The 20,080-nt window shown below is 37.8% G+C and overlaps 1 protein-coding gene across 1 annotated transcript in view; it reads right to left on the minus strand.

Annotated features, from left to right (window-relative positions):
* Window positions 1–884: 884 nt before the first annotated feature.
* Window positions 885–20,080, minus strand: part of THUMPD2 (THUMP domain containing 2) — a 37,961-nt gene continuing 18,765 nt past the window's right edge. The window contains exons 7-10 of the mRNA XM_055327547.1: window positions 15,381–15,452; window positions 14,789–14,903; window positions 5,070–5,178; window positions 885–1,710 (exon numbers count right to left, since the gene is read on the minus strand). Coding sequence (XP_055183522.1) covers window positions 1,383–1,710; window positions 5,070–5,178; window positions 14,789–14,903; window positions 15,381–15,452 — 624 coding nt within the window. The 3' untranslated portion in view covers window positions 885–1,382. The remainder of the gene's footprint in view (window positions 1,711–5,069; window positions 5,179–14,788; window positions 14,904–15,380; window positions 15,453–20,080) is intronic.

Genomic DNA, 20,080 nt, shown 5'->3' on the forward strand with positions numbered 1-20,080 from the left:
ATACTCTGCTTTCCTTCCCTCTACTCCACACTTACCACCTTCTAACCTGTCAAATAAATTATTCTTATGTCTCCTGTCTCCTGTTTCTTATCTGTCTCTCCTATGAGAGTGTTTAAGTCCTATGAGGGCAAGGATCTTTGGTTCATTGATGTGGTCCAAGGACCCAGGACAATGCTTTGGCAGATAATAGGTATGCAATAAATATTTGTTGTATGAATACATGACGAGCTCAGTTCCCACTGGGATTACCGTGAAGTAGTATCTGAGAGATAAAAATCCCACTTATCACCTGTGCCCCACTAGCCCCTCACTGATTAGTGGATCCTGATACTGGGCCAAGGTTACATGCCAGGCCCTAGCTGGAAAAGAAGTTTTCAGCTTCTACTCTGGAGAGGTGGGATTCACAAGGTGAGAAATTTCCCAAACATGGAAACATTGTTCAAATAGTACTAAAACAACCAAGAAGCCAAGTCACTACTTTAGAGTATTGAAAAAATGAAAATCATATTTCCATCAACTTCCTATTTTCTTCTCAGTAGTAAACACAAGGAATGCATTTAATTTAAATAAGAGAGAGGTGATAATTTATTAATGCTTTTATAAAAAGAGCAAACTGGGATGCCTGGGTGGCTCAGTGGTTGAGCATCTGCCTTTGGCTCAGGGTGGGATCTGGTCCTGGGATTGAGTCCCACACCAGGTTTCCTGCATGGAGCCTGCTTCTCCCTCTGCCTACTGTCTCTGCCTCTCTCTGTGTGTCTCTCATGAATAAATAAATAAAATCTTTAAAAGAAAAAAAGCAAACTTTATTTTCCATCATGTGGATGATACTGGCTTGATTCATACTGTTATCATTCCTATTAATGTTTTATAATATAATATGGGACATATAAAAGATTGCAATTAAAATTATTTTTATTTCAATGGAGAAGAAAATTACAGATTTAAAAATCAAGTTTAATATCAAAAAAGTAACACATAAAAGTTTCTATATTTAGAAAAATCTGATTGTTTAAACATCATCAACCTTGTGATGACTACAATATACTTTATATCAACCTCTGAAAACCTCTGTTCAAAGCTGTAGCTTCTGCTCAGAAATAGTGCAGGCAGGGCAGAACTTTTCATGTTCCAGCAGAATACAAAGTTTAAGAGTCCTTTAGTATAAATATTCATTCATTGGCTTTGGTCAGCACTTTTAGCTCCTAGAGTATAAAGCTGGAACTCACTACTCAGAACCTGCGTCCAGCAGCCACACCTCGTGTCCTCAGGGGAGTTTGTTTCCTTGGAATTCTGTGGCCCTATTAAGATCCTAAAACAACCACATTCAATGTTATGCAGCTGCTGTAAAAGGATTTGAACCTGGCTTACAGCAGGCAAGTCTGCTAGAGTCCAAAAGAGTGGGACTTCCTATATTTGTATATGAATGCATCTGTCCTTCCAAGGCTAACTTTGTAGCATTCTACTGGCACTAAGGAGCCAAATGGTAGCATTTTGTCTAAGCCCTCCTGGTTACTGGCTTCAGATGAAGATGACACTGTCTCTGGTATGCTAGTTTTTTCTCCTGGATTCAAGCACTTTTTGATTCCAAGTTCATCTGTGGTCATTCTAAGGTCAGAATTCAAAGGGATGCTGCTCTGTTCACAATCTTGAAGGCGCCTGTGGTGATCTTCGCTGAGCAACAACACAATGGTTCCACCAATGTGGAGCACTCTGAGGAAAAATGGTAATTGGTATGAGTATTTCTTTCTTTTTAGACAACAAACAATCCCACTTTATTTAAAATATTTGGTGTTTTAATTTGAAATTTAATTTTATCTATTTAAACACAAGGATTTTGATAATTAGGTAGTATCTTCCATAATGCATATTCATTATAGTAATTACAGAATCACTAGCACAAATCTGCTTTAATTATCTATTTTTACTCTACTTAAAAGGCAAGCCTCAAAGTAATTCATAGTCACATTCTAATAAGTGACTGTACAAAGGAAAGACAAATGAAAGAATCCTAAAGAATCAGCATATATTAAAGGTAGTAGGATGGTGGCAGAAGAAAATCACCAGAAGGACTGAGGAAAGGAACAAGGGAAGGACAACAGGGAAGACCAGGAAAAGAAGGGAAGACCCTGAGATGCAATCACTTGAGCAAATTCTGCAGAGCACGTCTGCGCTCTGAGTTGCTGAAGATATTCCTGAAAGTAGGAGAGAGGCAAGTAAATTCAAGAGGGTGGCAAATGCTACCATCCAGGGAAAATCCCAGGTGCCCTGGGAAGGCATTAGGTGAGTCCTGAACCTGTGCTTCGAGATAAGGACAAGCAGGAATGAGGCAAGCCAAGTGACAGTGAGGGCCCAGAGCACTGGCAAGGAACTGGAGGCAGAAAGGCAGCAGACAGGAAGAAGTGAGGAGGAGGCACTGAAAGGAATTCAGCAGGAGGGTGAGTCAGAGGGGACAAGGGGAGGGAGGCAAAGAGCGCTGTTTGATGGTGCTGAGGGACCTAGGGAACAGGGCAGGGTAAATGCCCATCCATGGTTGGACAGACAGCCTGGAGGCCAGGAGAAGCCCAGGGCTCCAGGAAGAGATTTCAGACTTTCAACAGGACACAGCAGGTAAAGCCACAATGGTGGAGGATCTCACGGTGTGTGTGTGGTGGTGGTGGCAGTACCGAGTGAGAAGAGAGAGGGGACCAAGGTACAGAGACTTCATGTTTAAGGCAGGAGGGAGGAGGAAGGGTCCCTGAATCATACTGCTAAGAAAGAGTCTGGACAGTAGTGACAGCAGGGAAGTCAAAGGTGTACACTTTCCAGAGGGAGTGGTCTCAACAGTGTCTAATGCTGCAGGACTAACAAGTGGCTCGGATTACGAGGAGTTATTAGTGAACCTAGGCACAGCAATCTTAGTTGAGGACAGGAGCAAATGTTGCTACCAGAATCTAAGGAGACTGGAAGGTGAGGAGTAGAGATGTCAAGCTTAGACTATTCTTTCAATAAGTTTGGTTGTAAAGGTAAGGAAATAGAGTGACAGCTCAAGGGCTGAGAGTTACAGGGAATTTCTCCCACACCTGACAAAGATGTCAGGAATGCAAGTAGCTTTCCCTCATCTAAACAATCAATGTCAAGACAAGTTAGCCTCTAAATTACACTGTAGTATGCTACACCGACTATATAAAACCTCAAACGATATAAAAAGTAAAAAATCAAACCACAAAGGCTGTGGGCAGGTGTCAAGAAGACATGGTCATGAAAGTTCAAATATGTACACTTTTTTTTAAAAGATTTTATTTATTTAAGAAAGAGAGCATGAAAGCGAGCATGAGTGGAGATGGGGAGCAGAGGAAGATGGAGCAGCAGATTCCCTGCTGAGCAGGGAGCCCGACGCGGGGCTCCATCCCAGGACCCTGAGACCATGACTAAGCCAAAGGCAGATGCTTAACCAACAGAGCCACCCAGGTCCCCCAATACATACACTTTCAACTGATCCTACTGAGGCCTTCAAATTAGGGGGGGAATCTTGACTATCTTCTGGAAAGTTCCAGGCTAAATGTAAGTCATTACTCACATGTATTAGTATTTCACCATGAGCTGAGTTGGCTTCATAGTATGGCTGATGACTTGCCTAGTTAGGCACAAAGGCTGTGGTTATTAACTCTGGCTGCATAACAGAATTAGCCTGGAAGTGGTCAAGAAATACATTCACGTTCTACTCCAGGCCAATTAGATTGGAGCCTTGTAGGGGAGGGGTAGAGAATGAGTGTCAGTGTTTTTCAAAAGCTCCTGAAATGGGGGTCCCTGGGTGGTGCAGCGGTTTGGCCTTTGGCCCAGGGCGTGATCCTGGAGACCCGGGATCAAATCCCACGTTGGGCTCCCGGTGCATGGAGCCTGCTTCTCCCTCTGCCTGTGTCTCTGCCTCTCTCTCTCTCTCTGTGTGACTATCATAAATGAATAAAAATTAAAAAAATCTTTAAAAACAAAAAAGACAAAACAAAACAAACAAACAAACAAAAAAAAACAAAAGCTCCTGAAATGATTTTAATATCATTTAAGTCAGGGTTGCAAAATCTGCTTGAGGGAAATGTGTTATCAGGCAGAAGGGAGCACAGGAGCTCTGGAAATGTCTGAATTATAGGTGTTGCCCACAAAGAGATCTTACATAATATGTTAAGGGTGATGTGACTGTGTGGCAGGAGAAGTTGCTCAGAAATGAAATAATCCAAAAGAAGTGTGGAGCATCCTAGTTGGGCTTACACTTCATGTCAAGCTTTAATTCTCCTTAAGGAATGCCAGCCTTGACACTGAATTTTTTCCACCCAAAACCTATGGCTCATTTTTTCTAGTGGTGACATTATTTAGATACATAAGGCTCCTGAACATTTATATTGTATTGTTCTACCAAATGCCCAACGGAGACATTTAACTAATTGACCTCTTCATCCTATCTTTTGTTCTTCCGTATGTTCTAGGTTCTCTCCTTTACCAGCTTAAGTGATCAGAAAAATACACACTCAGCACTCACTGTTTGAGGCTCTCAAAGAAATACTTTGAGTTCTATTCCCTGAGGCAGACCTTAGAAACTACGACATGGATAACACTTCTGCATCTTCATTTTAAAATCAGCAGCGTTGTAACCTGTGTTACTGAATGTTCCCTATGAGGCTTCTGCCATGTGGCTCAGCAGCTGTGATCTTGAGGAAAAGTTCATCTTTCCGGGTCCCAGTTTCCCATCTGTAAAGTGTCTGGGATCAACACATAGGAGGCAGGGTTCTTGTGAGGTTTAGAAGTAAATACATAAATTACCTACCTTGGTGATTAAAATACATGTCACTATTTCAGATACTCAAATTTCAGGTAAGAATTAAAAATTGGAATCTTTTTCAGAATAAAACTTATTCTAGTGCAAGTTGATACAGGATAACTATTTCAATTATAAGCTTCTGGTTTGAAAACTCAAAATTAAGCTACAAAAGCTCTGGGAAATTACTAAAATGCAATCAAATCTTAACTGAGGAACTCGGATGTATTTTGCTTATATGCTCAATAATGCAAAAATTATAAAAGTAAACTCAACAACTTACCTCTCCATTTCTTGTAGAATGCTTTTGATGTCCTTCCTTAACTTAAACTTTTTCCCAAATGGAATGTCAGAAATAATAATATCGACACTCTCTGAGGGCAGTGGCAATTCTGGAATACAGAAACCAAAGAATCCTGTTACATTAAGTTGAGATATTTATAACTTAAATATGAGAAAACTGAATATTCAGAATTATTTTTGCATATTAAATAAAATTTGGGGTTGCTAACATTGTGTCCAAGAAACTACAAGTTTCCAAAAGGGTTTTCACTAAAAAAATAAATGATAAAGTTGTTATATTCTGTTTTTTGAAAATTGGTTTTTCTGTTATGATAAAATGACATAAATTAAGCAGAATCTTAATCAGAAAATTGAACTCTCTAAACATATTACATGACTAGAAAGTTGCCAGATCCAAGAAGAAATACATTAAATTGTTTAGAAGAATTTTCTACAAATTATATCCTGTAACTTTCATTTCCCTCTTCATATAAAATTTTGCGTGTGTAGATCTCTTTGCTTTTAAGGGAGATGATCTTAGCTTTCACTGAAATTTTAAAGGACACCCAAAAGTTAAGAACATCTACTTAAGACCTAAGACCAGAGAAGAGGCTAAACAAGTCAACAAAATGAATATTATCACTAAACAAAATTAAATACAGTGTTTGATGATTAAATCTAACTTTTTTCCTCATCTTTACATTTCTCAGAAATTAGATTATCAGAAGGTAATACACATAATCTTAACTTCAACATTTCCTTAGTATACTTTTCATTTTCTACTTATTTTATTTCCTACCCACCATGTAAATTAGATATTCATAAGGTCGATATCCCAACTTTCATTTTGCATAGCATCTAATTCTGTAAAAATATTAAAATTAAAATAATCTTTACTAATTTGAATAGCATGTAAATTTTTGTTGGCTGGAAATTTAAAACCAAAGCAAAAAGTCCCATTACCTGGGAAAGTCTAATGAACACTTGATAAGCTCTCCTAGTTTTAACCCTTGCTTGAGATTAGTAGAAGAAAGAATAAGTTGTTAGAAAAAGTCTCAGGGTAATATTCTTTTAAAGTCAGGCAGGAATTATTTTTCTGAGTAGTATATTTTTGTAAAGATTTATTTATTTATTTTAGAGAGGGCGTGGCACAGTGGGAGAGGGAGTCAGGATCTCAAGCAGACTCTGCTGAGCATGAAGCCTAATGTGGGGCTTGATCTCATGACCCTGAGATCATGATCTGAGCCAAAACCAAGAATCGATTATTCATTCAACCAACTGTGCTACCCAGGTACCTCCAAATCATATTCTAATTTCATGCATTTAGTTTAACGGTGTTGATATAGGACATGTACATTTAAATACTGTTTCTATACTTTTTGCTGAACTACTCAAGGCAATGTACAGTGAAGGCAATCATGGTTATCGGATGTTTTATACATGAGAAACCACACAGTAGTTTACTCTCGAGTTTGAGCCCATGCCTTTCTTTTATGCGCGCGCTCTCTCTCTCTCACAGACACACACATATTAGCTGCCCAATTTGTTCAGGTTTGGTAACATTTTTTTTTTGTCAGTCTCTATTTTTGTTTGCAACTATCCTACTCTGTATTATATAATTGGCTGAACTGCTTAAAATAATTTTAGAAGTTGAGGGAACAAAGCTAACAAAATAATCTTTTCAAAAAGTTCTGGAACTAAGCAATGCTATCTTCTAATAGAACATAAAATAAGCCGTTGTTGATGTATGTGAGAGGGCAGGCAAGCCCTGGTATCAGACAGCTTGTATTTGGCTCTGCTACTAACTAGGGCGGGGGCTCTGGGAAACTATTACGTTAGTTTCCTCGACCGTAACGTAGGGTAAGAGTACCTATCTCAGAAGTTTACAAGTGAGATCATTTACAGAAAGCATTTAGAACAGTGCCTGGCACAGAATGAGCACTCAATAACAGCTCTTCTTGTGGTTATTCTGTACAATGTCCTCTCTGGGTGTACGGGCAGATGACAGCCAGGTGGAGACCAGTGGCCAGAATCTTTCAAAGTAGCTCTGCAGAACAGTGCTCCCTTATCCCGGCTCCTTAAAGGCCATGCAGGGCAACTGCTTCCAGGTGGGCCTCTTTCCTACTCTTCCTCCAGCACTGGTTCTCAGAGCAGCAGTATCTCCTGAGCAGCATCATCAGGAGTTACCACCAGCAGCAGTATCTCCTGGGAACTACAAATGCAAATCCTTGCCTCCTTCATCCCAAATCTACTATGTAGTATGTATCAGAATCGACTGAAGGGCTGGTAAAACATAGCCTGTTGGCCCCACCTCCAGTTTCTGATGAGGAAATTCCTGAAATCATGAGCACCTGACCCATAATTTTCAACACTGTAAAATCTTTTAAATTATTAAATGCTTTGAGCTGCCTGTGAACAAAGAGTTTGTCTGTAACTAAGGAGATAAAATTCTGAAATAGAAGCATAGCTCAAAACAAATATGTAAAAATCATCTTTTTACAACTCTACAGGATGATTCAAGAACATTAAAATAATTTAACATACTGATAAGTCTTGAACAAAAGAACCGCTCTATTTCTCCCTCCTTCCAGGAGAAAAATGGGTAAGAACTACTTAAAACTCAGGATTACGGCTCTGATATATTTTCCTCCAATAGGTTTCAAGAGCCTTCAAGGTATCTTTTTGTGCATATTTAGACAAATGACTAAATAAACTGAGGTCTTCTACAAAACTGCACATACTCTTCCTGTTTCTTTCCTCATACTTTCTACTGTTCAATGTTCTTTCTACTGTGTAGGTTTATACATTTGTATTCTGTCCTTGGTCTGTAACTCTCATAGTTGTTTAAAATCGGTTGTATTTTTAAGTTGATTCAGTCCTCATGACCAATCACTGTCTTGGCTTTCTCTATTCTTGTTGATTTTTCTCTTAGATATTTGGATTTTATTAGAAATTTTCCCCTGAAGGGCTTTTTAGTGAAATGTTGCCTGAACTTTTTTTTTTTTTGAGACTTTTTTATTTTTAGAGAGAGAGTGAGAAAGTACGTTCATGAGGGGTGGGGGGGGCAGGGGAGAGGAAGAGAATCTCAAACAGACTCTGTGCTGAAGGGTGGTGCCCCATGTAGAATTTGATCTCACCATCCTGAGATCATGACCTGAGCTGAAACTGAGAGCCGGACTCTTAACCAGCTGGGCCCACCCAGGCACCTTGCCTGAACTTTTTTATATTTGAAAATGTCTTTGTACTAAAATGACATCTTAGATGGGTATATTTTTGGAGTCACACTTGGCGTCAGAAACCTTGTAAACAGCCACTATTCTATTGACTATACTTACTTATACTGCTCTATAACTTCCTGTTTCTTTCCATTGTGGCCAAATTTTGAAGTTTATTGTATGAGATTATGCCCTTTCTTTGGTTGCTACTGCTGATTTTTTTCCTTCTATTTTTACTATTCCTTGCAGAAGGATACAAATCCTTCAGTAAAGTTTCACTCTGTTATCTTCATCCAGAAGCTCATAATTAGTTTTAAATATGCAAAGTATAGTTTGGCATCTGGAACTGGTGACCTTTTAATTTATAGTCCAAACAGGAACATTTTCAAGAACAAGATGATTAGGAATAAAATTACATATTTTTTGAAATATTTATTGTCTGACAAATTGGTTTATTATTATTATTTTTTTTTAAATTTTTATTTATTTATGATAGTCACACACACAGAGAGAGAGAGAGGCAGAGACACAGGCAGAGGGAAAAGCAGGCTCCATGCACCGGGAGCCCGACGTGGGATTCGATCCCGGGTCTCCAGGATCGCGCCCTGGGCCAAAGGCAGGCGCCAAACCGCTGCGCCACCCAGGGATCCCCAAATTGGTTTATTATTATAGTGGACCAAAAAATAGTATCTGGGCACACTGAAATAAGAAAACCCACAAACTTTTAAGATATTAGCATCAAAATTAACAAGTAAAATAATTTTTTGTGGTCTGTAATCTTATACTGATTAGATTCTTGGATGTATCAATCTCTAATCCCATGTCATTATGGATATTTTTCTGAAGAATGTAGTATTTGTTTTTAATACGGACTTCAAATTTTTTTTCATAAAATTGCCTGCTATTCTTCAAAGTTTCACTTTTATGATTAATAAACTCTCTATAGACCCTAATATTTTTATTTGAGAAAGTGTTTTCTTTATAGGTTCTAAGGTAACAGAGTCATAGTTTCTAAAGTAACAGGAGAGCTCAGAGAAAATTCTAAGTGAAGGATACTCTTAATTCTGTTTCTTTCATAGGGAAAGTTTAATATTTCAGCCCCCCAGTTCAATCTCTCCATTTAGAGAGCCTTTGACAAACATTTTCACAACACAAAACTCAAGTAAATTGTCTCTATTATTCTTTTAATTGGTTTACCAATGTAGAGGCTGCAGAATCTAAGCCCTTCTCAATTTGATTCCATTCTATTCTAGAATATACGCTTATCCAATCAAAGAAAGCCATTAGAAGATTCTTCCTATAAGATATCCAAGGTGTATTCGTAGCATTTCAAAATTAAATTTTGTGCATGACTGACCTCTCACTGTTTCAATTTGTTCATTTCTTCCTTGGTGTTTTTAGTGATTTTCATGTCCTCCTGCTGCCAGCTTTATTTTCCAAAAGTTGCAAAAACTTATGTTTTTGGGCACTGCATTTGCAAAATTCTTTGATTGTAGATTTCCAATGGATTTTGTAAAAAATGCAACCACAATGAGCCTACTGGCTTATTTTAAAAAACTTTATAGGACCATTATAGAATACTTTGGCTGACCCACAAAGTGATTCCTTGAAGGCTTAAATATTTTTAAACCTAGCTGATGATGGGCAAGGAAATAAAATGTGTTTTGTTATGTTGAAAAATTTTTTTTCTTTTGCAACCATCTTCATTACAAATAATTTGCAGGTCAGTTATCCCCTATATATTTAAAAAATGGTTTTTGAAAAGTTTATTATTTTGATAACCTAAGTTTCTATTTCATTTATCATCAGTGCTTGTTTGAAGGTAATTATGAATTCTGTGGGTAGCATACCAAATTCCAAGTACATTTCTGCTTCATAGATTTCTTTAGTAGAATATTAGCTACCACTAAGTACTGCATAAACAGACACACGTGCAGTTCTGAGCTGAATTTACTATAGCACTACAATTATGAAAGACATCATCTTTGACAGAAAAAACTTCCTAAATTTCCAAGAACTGAGAAAAAGAAAAGCTAAACCATTATTGGAACAGATTTAATGGGTTTTCTTTTTGAAACATTTGATAATACTGAAACAAAATTGGCAACATTTAACTCTGCAAAGGTCTTCTACTAATGGAATCAACATATTAATAGATATGGCTCCATTTTGTTTATGTACATAAGAAAACTTGGTATTGAAAATGAGCAGAATTAATTTAGAATAATCATTTGATCTAAATGAAAAGTGATGCTTCACAGAGTGATAGTTAAACGCATTTTCTTTAGCTGCATTTGATAAATAGCTGTCTTTGGGCTCAGTCTCCTTAAAATAACTATGTTTTGGAGTAAATGCTAGATGCTCCTATAAACAGATCTGTTTCATTTGATAAGTGGGATCATCATGGTCCTCACAGTGATGATAAATGTCAACAAACATTTAGCTTGAGTAATGTGTTCATCAGCTTTCTTTAGAAATGGAAACTGTGTTAACTTTCTCATTAAACATGTGCTTTTAAAAACTTATTACTACTGAGTTTGTTATACAATATAAGTGTTATCAAATAATAAGGATTGATACCATACAATAAACTGTAAAGCCACTGAACCAAAAAACACTCAGCTGTCTGTGGTAAGCTTCTTATTCCCTATTTCCACATACTCCATGTATAACTAACCCATCACTTCCCACTTTTCCTTCTGATTCCCCAAATGGGTAGCCCAGCAGCTTCATGAATCTTACATAATATGGCATGGGCCACAAGACATGTGGCTGGAACACCAGGCCAACAAGAGCAGGACAGGTATTGGAGGAAAACTTACAGTGTTACGAAAGAAAATGCAACCACCACATTATGGGCAGCTGATGCGTGTATTGCAAAAAGCATGCCTTACTCCTACAAGAGTTGAAATGAAGGACATCTGAGAACAAAGCACAAGCAATAAGCTTGTTATAAACTCTCACCGAAGTGATGTGTGGCAGACTATATAATGTCTAGTTGGAAGGAATGAAAACATTCCTTTTTTCACCTGTCAACAATTCTGTCATTTTAATTAACTTATACATGTGTTTCTTTTGCTGAAATCTGTATGTATTACAGCTCTCTATCTTATCCTAGGAATGTACGTATACCTGTAGATTAACAAAAAACAAAGCCTAACCAATGACTAATTAGTTCCTAAGATAGCCTGTAACATAACATTCATTTGGTTCCACAATTTCATGATAATTAAAACTTAGGAATAAACACATGTAATTTCTGCATATTAAAGGATCATCTCCTTTTATACCAGTAGAAAGTTACAAAGTAAACTTCACTAAAAAAGTAGAAAAAATAGTCATTAAAGTACACAAAGAGAACAAAGATAGTGATTCTGTAGAAACAAACAATGATGAGAGTATTACTAACTTCCTAGACATACCCATGTTTACAGAGGTCTTTAATTATGCTGTGTGTTAGGCAATAGACTCAATGTGTGTATGTGATAAATCCCTATCACAGGCTCTATGAAGTAGCGATTATTTTCATACTCTAGATGATGAAATACAGAGGTCCAGGATTTTGGTGAAGGCCATACACTGGACAAACAATGATGGAGCCAGGATTTATACTAGGTCTGTTTGACTCTGAAGTCTATGTGCTCTTACTATAGTAAAAAAGGGGTGGGATCTCTACATCTGTCAATGTTGAATAAGAGACTGATTCATGGGTCTCAACATTCTAAATTGTGTTTATGATTAAAGCTTTTAAAGGAGAAACCAATTAGTGAAGAAAATAAACACCTGGACCTAGCTACAATGTCCACCTCTAAAATAGAGAAGTATAATGAAGGGCTAATTATTAAATAGTTAAGATGGGGCCCCATGGGGATCCCTGGGTGGCGCAGCGGTTTAGCGCCTGCCTTTGGCCCAGGGCGCGATCCTGGAGACCCGGGATCGAGTCCCACGTCGGGCTCCTGGTGCATGGAGCCTGCTTCTCCATCTGCCTGTGTCTCTGCCTCTCTCTCTCTGTGACTATCATAAATAAATAAAAATTAAAAAAAAAAAGATGGGGCCCCATGTACACAAAGTCTAAATGGTTCCATCTAGACTGAAATTTTTAAAACGTTAGGATGATGAAGAAATTTAAAATAGATGGTTTATTGTTTCCTCCAGAAAGTTACCCTGAAAACAATTCGCGAAAGAAAAATCTACAAATAACATAGCGAAATATATTTTATCTCAATTGTAACTAAGGAAAAGTAAGTTTGAAAAATGTATCAAATTTATAGTTATTTATTTATTTATTTATTTATTATTTATTTATTTATTTTTAAAGATTTATTTATTTATTCATTCAGAGAGAGCGAGAGAGAGGCAGAGACACAGGCAGAGGGATAAGCAGGTTCCATGCAGGGAGCCCAATGTGGGACTCGATCCAGGGTCTCCAGGATCACACCCTGGGCTGCAGGCAGCGCTAAACCGCTGCGCCACCAGGGCTACCCAAATTTATAGTTTTATTTATTTATTTATTTTTTATTTTTTTCCAAATTTATAGTTTTAAAGACTGCAATAAGATGATGCTATGAGCCTCAACAACAGTTTAGTGAAACATGTCCTGATGGCTGCTGCTGGCCTGGGGTAACCTAGCTTCTATTCTTGAGTACTCTGTTCATCCCCATGCCTCTCTCCCTTCTCTATCTATACTCATTCCCTAGGTGATCTGGATTTAAATGTCACCTATACTGATGATGCCTCCCCTCTCCCCTAAACTCCAGATTTGGGTATGGGGCTACTAACTTACCATCTTCCTCACTGGTGCCTAATGATCACATGGAACTTGACAGGCTCCAAAACTCCAACTTGCTCCCCAGCAGTTCTCCCCAACTTAGTGATGGCAACCCCACTTCCAGCTGCTCAAGCCAGGAAGCTGAGTCATTCTTGCTCTCTTCCTCACATGCCACATTCAATCCAACAACAGATCCTGCTCGTTCTACCTTCAAAAAGTATGCATCAGACCTCTCCTCAACACCTCCATGAATAGCACTTTGGCCCAAGTCACCTAATTTCATACTGGATTATTGCAATAGCCTGTAACTGGTTTCTTTGTGTCCTGTCTCCATCCTCCCTGCTATAGTCTATTCTTAACATGGCAGTTAGAATGATCCTTCCTTTCTTTGGCCACCTGGAGCCATAGAGAACCTTTTGTTTTTAACACTTAAGAAAGAAAAAACAACAATTGAGCCCCTTGCTTATTTTTAAAGTAAAATCTTTGGAAGATGTCCCCCACCTGAAGAAAGATAAAAATGTAGTTGGAAGAGCGGCAGAGGCCAGACAGCTCGGTACTTCCTTCCTGATACCTCTGAGGCACTCTGGAGATTATAAAGGGTTTGAAAATCCATTACTCTGCAACAATTGATGAAACCATCCCAGTCTTCTTGAAAGTACCCCCAAAACAGCTTTCTGAAAGAAATTAGAATTCATGAAAGCTGATTTCAGCCTCATCATTCATCGGTTTCCTCTAGAAATTTGTCTTATGCATAAAGTCCAATTAAAACCTTTGACAGAAAGGTTGAAAAAATAGTTGTTTGCAGCAAACAACTATGAGATTCAACAATACAACGTCTTCTTTCAGGCTGCTTTATTATGTTTTTATGCATAAGTTATCCTAATATTTTCTTGATATTCTACTACTTTTCTTCTATAATAAAAATTTTTGAAACAATATTTTGTTCCTACAGATTAAAGGTTAAACACTGGGACCGACTACTGACTATACACCCTGTGTCAAGAGAATACCATTTTCTTAGCTGGCAATTGAATGTGCTCGTTTTTAAGGGAGAAAGATGTACTACGGAAAAAGGAAAGAAATAAAGAATGCGAGACTTGTCTAAAACAGTCTAAATACTATGAGTCTTAGGGAAATATGATTTTGATTGGAGACGGCACAGTTGATTTCTTGTCATGTCTGTCACTGCTGATCCCCCATCAGTAAAAAGGGAGTAACAGTTTTCCTCTACCTCACTGGGGGACCAACTGTTCTGGTTCTCCCCAGGCTTTCCAGTTTTAGCATTGGAAGTGCTTGTTTAACAAACAGGTCTGGTTGGTTACCTTATTCCTATGTATCACAGGAACACTGTCCAATGTGAGGCAGGGGAAAGGTAAGATAATTCACATTTCAGTTTATCTGGAAGAAATCCAGAGTTTTGTTATTTTTATTGTACTGTCTTCTTTATTTTATGCCTGTATTAAGTGGTCCCTGGTTATGATGTGAGAAATGGTTCAGAGACAATAAACTCATCTCAAAAAGGTACTTTCACTTAAAAGCTTAGGGAGACCAAATAAAGGTTGTTATTAATAATGAATCTTTTGAAAAATAGGTTATAATTAAGGATTAGGCCCACAGATATAAGGTATAAAATATTTAACCTTTATATGTATGGAAAGTGAATTTTGTTTACTATTATGATTCTAAATATATTTACATATGTTCATTTTCCCAAATGTTCGCATTTTAGTATCTTACCTATAACAGAGACTTTTAGTAACTCAATTTTATCCTTTAGGCCTGCAGCTTTCAGATTGTCACATGCACCTAATAACTGGGAGTCACTGGCATCAGCACCTACATAATATACATCCTATGAGGAAAGAAATTCATATTTTAAGTGTAAATAAAACTATTGGCATTTTACGTAGTTAAGAAAACCTACTTGCTTCTTCTCAAATAATGAAAATGAATTTAATAGATTTGTTAATTCACTTTAAAACAAATTTATAGTATTTTTAAAAAATGATATTCAATGGCAAAAAATTAGAATTGTTAATTTTTACAAACTATGTTTTACAATAACAAATGTCCAAAGAATTTGTGAATTAGCATAATCTGTCATGACTAATCACTGAAATTGTTCATTTTTCTAAATTTGTCATATTAAGAAACACAGCAATTTAATTAACCCTTCATAATCTATTTTGACAACAATAAATAGCAACTCATATATAATCAAAGCTAATAGTCCTAAAAAGACAATCGACTTGTAAATAACTGGGAATTGAATATACACCTAATGATTAAAGTAAATATATTGCTTGGTTCGTCAAACTGTAGAACTTACTGGCCATTCTTTAGCAGCTTCCAAAAGTATTGTTCCAAGTCCACACATTGGATCTAAAACAAATGCACCAGCCTACAGACAGAAATATTGATTTGGTGTTATTCAGCCTATCATAAATATGTATTATAAAAGAAATCTAAAACTCAAGGAATCAACATTTCAAGAGTAATGAGTGCTTTTGCACTTCATTAGGAATTTCAGGTGGCTAAAGCCATAAGGCAGGTGTATGAACATTAGGAAGGTTTCTGGTGTGGCTAAATTGCAGTGAGTGAGAGAGAAAATGTGGTGTCCACATTAGAGGTAGCTAGGTGAGTCGGTCAAGATGCACTAGGTTATGCTGCATGTAATAACAATCCCTAAATTTTAAAGGCTGAAAAATACACAGCTCATGCTACATTCCTCACAGATGGGCATCTGGTGCTTCTGCTTCTTACTCTGGAAGCCAAACTCATGAAGTGGTCACCATCCAGAGCATTGCCATTATTGTGGCACAGGGGAAAAAAGCATGACAAATTATATATTAGCTCTTAAAGATGCCATCCAGAAGTGAGACACATTACTTCCACTGACATTTAACTGGCTAAAGTATGTTAGTCACATGACACCCATAAATTGAAGGGGCCAGGAAAGTGTAATCCTACCTGTGCCTGGGAAAAGAGGAAATTTGGAGAAAAAACTATTCCCATTATGGAGGAGTCACATCATGTCACATCTTGTAGGTACTGCAAGGATTCTGGTTCTATTAGGAAGAATAGGAAACTACTGGGGGGTTCTAAGCAAAGGAATAACATGATATTACACTTCAGTGGGATCACTCTGGCAGAGTGATCATTCTGCAGAGAATGGATCAGAGAAGGGTAGGAGTGTTAACAGAGAGGCTAGTTAGGGGATACAAACAAGAAATGATGGTGACTTGCATTAAGAGTGGTATTGGTAAAAGTGATGAGAAGTGGAATGTTAAAAATGGCAGTGATAGGAAAAGACTTTGTAACCTGAGCAACTGGCAGAGCTCCCTGTTACTCAGATGGGAAGAGATGGGAAGAAGCAGCTTTGAAGGAGACAAAGAGTATAGTTCTGGACATGTTAATTTTGAGCTACCTCTTAGATGAAGTATAGACGTCAAGTGATTTGTTGAACATATGGGTCTAGAGTTCAGGGGAGAGGTTCAGGCTACAGATATAAAGTTGGGAACACTAAGTGTTAGTCATAAATGATATTTAAAGCATCAGAACTAGATGAGTCATCTAGAAAGTGAGAGAAGTTAAAAAAGAAAAGTCTTTGGGTTGGACCCTGGTGATCTCCTAAGTATAGACGTTGGTAGATGAAGATTCAGCAATGCATACTGACAGCAGCACATACTGATGTAGGAGGAGAACTAGAGTGGTGTTCCAAAAAACAGTGGAAAAAAACGTTTCAAGAAGAAGAGTGATGACAGTATCAAAGTGCTAAGAGGTAAGTAAGATGAGCAGTGTCAGTGGAGTGCTAGTGATGACAGCCTGCTGGAAGTGGGCACAAGAGAGAAGGAGAAGATAGGAAGTACCGACGCCAAATATGGACAACTATTTTTAAGAGTCTTTCTGTAAAGGGAAGCAGAGAAGGAGCATGTGGGTTCAGGAAAGGGTTATTTTTTTAGAGTTTCAAGATATTAAATCAAGGGTACATGCTGCTGGGAATGTGCAGTAGAGAGAAAAGTCCTGAAGTAGGCATGAGGTAATAGAATCCAGTCAGCAAGTACTGGAGTGAAATAAGGACAGTTCACTTATTGTGATGATGGTAAGGCAAAGTATGTGGGCACAGATTCCAATATGTTGGTAGATTTGGTGAGGAGAACATGTTGAAGTTTTTTTCTGATTCCAATATTTAAGTCAAATAAGAAGCAAGAGAGTGAAAAGTGTGGGTAAGGAAATGACTGTAATGGTAGAACATAGAATCCAAGCTGTGAATGAGGGGTGAAGACAGGTGGTGAATAATGGACAATGGTAAGTAAGGTCAACAGACTAGAGGCCCCAGGGGTTAAGGAACTGTGTGGTAAGGTGCTAGAGGAATTGAACAGGAAGGAGAAAGAGGCTGAGAACAGGATTCTTGAAATTGATATTTTTGGAAGGTATATCCCTCAGGGTCTAAGATACAACTAAGGTAGATCATTAGAGGTAGGGAAGCCAAGACACTAAGGGATCAGGTTACAGAGTGGACATTGAGATCCTAAAGAACTAGGACAGCAATAGTGTCCTACACTCCTGTAGAAATGACAGGAAGAGAGGTCTGCATGTGACTGGATAGTTTCAAGGCATGTTCTTCAAACACACAGAGAGGTTCTGGGTAAAAGGAACAATGAGGAGCAAGCAGGACACCTACCACCTCTAGCCCCATGGTCCCTTGAAATGTCTACAGAGGAAGCAGAGTGCTCAGTGGAGAGCCCGGTTTCAGTCAGAGCCCGAGGGCACTTAATGGAAAGAAACATAATGTCTTTCAGGGAGAGAGAGAGAGAGAGAGAGAGAGAGAGAGAGATTGATTTTCCCCTGAGCAGTAATTCTAAGGAGAGTAGCCGATGGATGCCCCATGAAGCGATGGTTAAGTAAAAAGAATAATGATCTAAATGACAATTTAGTTAAAAATAACATGGTCTGAGAACTAATTTTTATTAAGATCCTAATATGTAGCAAATACTGTGCTCTTCCTCCTCTCAACTTGGTCCATGCTCCATGATGTGATCTGACCTTAAATATATTTAGTATCTTTATGTTACACAGGACTTTCTCTAGCTATGACATCTGGGTACACAGGCAGAAGCAGACAAGTATTTTCATGCCTATATTAATAACTAAGACTTGCAGAACTTGATTTTCCTTGTTAGGATATTTAGGAAGGAGAACAGTTTGTGGTAAATGTGAAAAATATCTAACATCCTTATGTTTAGATTTCATTGTTAGTGGCACTGATATACCCAAGGTTGGATACTGGGATAATTTACACTGTGGGTCTTTATAATGAAGAATATGAGGACGAAACACAGGCAGGGACAAGGGGGGTGGCCCGCCCTAAGAGGAAACCACCCTTAAAAGGATTTTACAACACCCTGGAAGGGGCCCTCCACTCTTTCCCATGTGATAGGTACATGACAAAAACCTGATTGGGTGACAAGAGCACGGAGGGTTAATCGGATTAAAAAACCTCACAAAAACTCTCTTGGGTCCTTTCCCTCTTTGGGAGCTTTGTACTCTCAATAAACTTTGCTTTATTATCACTCACTCAATAAACTTTGCTTTGCTGCCCACCACTCTTCATCTGGTCTACCTCTTCATTCTTCGAAGTGGAATGACCAAGAACCACGGATACTAAAGGAAAAGAAATCCTGTAACAAATACTAAACTCCTCCAAAACTACTGTGCTGTGCTACTTCTTTCATGCTTTAACAGACTTCCTATGCTGGTGGTCACATTTAGAGAAACAATCCTTACTCTAGTTTCTAACAAGGCAAACTCACAATAAGGGAAAATTTTATCAAACATTACTTTGGATATTTTAATTTACTTTCTACTTTTCTGACAAATGGATGTTTATGTCAAGATGAAGGTAACATTTCAAACTTGTATAGGGTGGTTATATAAATTTATATTTATATAATACATATATATGTGTGTATGTGTATATATATATAGTTATATAGTTATATAAACTGTGGTGAGATCACTGGCAGTTTGGTAACCATAACTCTCTCTCCCTAGACTAAAAGAAATTTGGAACTAAAGATTAAAATCAAATAAAAAAGGAAAACATGGATTCTGGGAACATGATAATCTTAAAGTAGCTTTTTCCTTTTCTCTCAACTCTAAGCTATTTATTTCCCCTAAGCCCAGGTGATGCTCAGACATACAGGCAACTAGTGCTAAGAGAAAGCCCTGGGCTTCATTTGGGACCCAGAAGGAACTGGTATGAGGCCTCTCAGCCATGGCTGGGTGGGGGATTAGAGACTAGCACTGAAGCCCAGAAGGGAAAATCATTGGAATGGGGAGAACCTGGTCTTCAGAGATCTATAGATCTGTAGGGAGACCAATAAATAGAAAAGTTTTCACCTATAAATAAAAAGTTTTCAGCCTGGCTGACAGATTCTCTTTATACTGTCAAGCCCAGTGGCACCAGAGATCCATTGGCCTTCTACTATTAATAGGATTTTAGCCATTTAAAATATTTTAATAACCACAGTTGAGTCCCAGTGAGCCAAAGAGAAAATAACAGCACATCTAAAGGGCAGGGTAGCAAGAGAATAAATAGGCAGAATAATCAGAACATACATGTAGTGAAACAGAACTCCTGGAGAAGATAGATAAGTATTTGAACAAAAAAATTAAGAGCTTCTAGAGGTATTCAAATGTAATGTGTACATGCACAAAACTTTTCAAAGCTAAAAAACCATGATTTTTAAGCTAAAAATTCCAATGAATAAAGTAGAACATATCTCTATGACTCTTGTTATAGCTTGGAAAATAATGTTCAAGAATAACTCAAAATGCAGATCCAAAATATAAAGAGATGGAAACCATGTGAGAAAGGACAAGCAACTTGGAGGACAGTTCCAGGAAGCCTAACTTGTTTATGATCTCAGAAGCAGAAAAACAAAGTAGTTTATAGTAAAAGTCACTAAAGCAAGACAGTTGAGTCAATAACAATTACATAAATAGTGAAAGATAGAGTGCCTGAGC

This window comes from Nyctereutes procyonoides, unplaced genomic scaffold (assembly GCF_905146905.1).
Source record: "Nyctereutes procyonoides isolate TBG_1078 unplaced genomic scaffold, NYPRO_anot_genome, whole genome shotgun sequence".
Classification (NCBI taxonomy): Eukaryota; Metazoa; Chordata; class Mammalia; order Carnivora; family Canidae; genus Nyctereutes; species Nyctereutes procyonoides.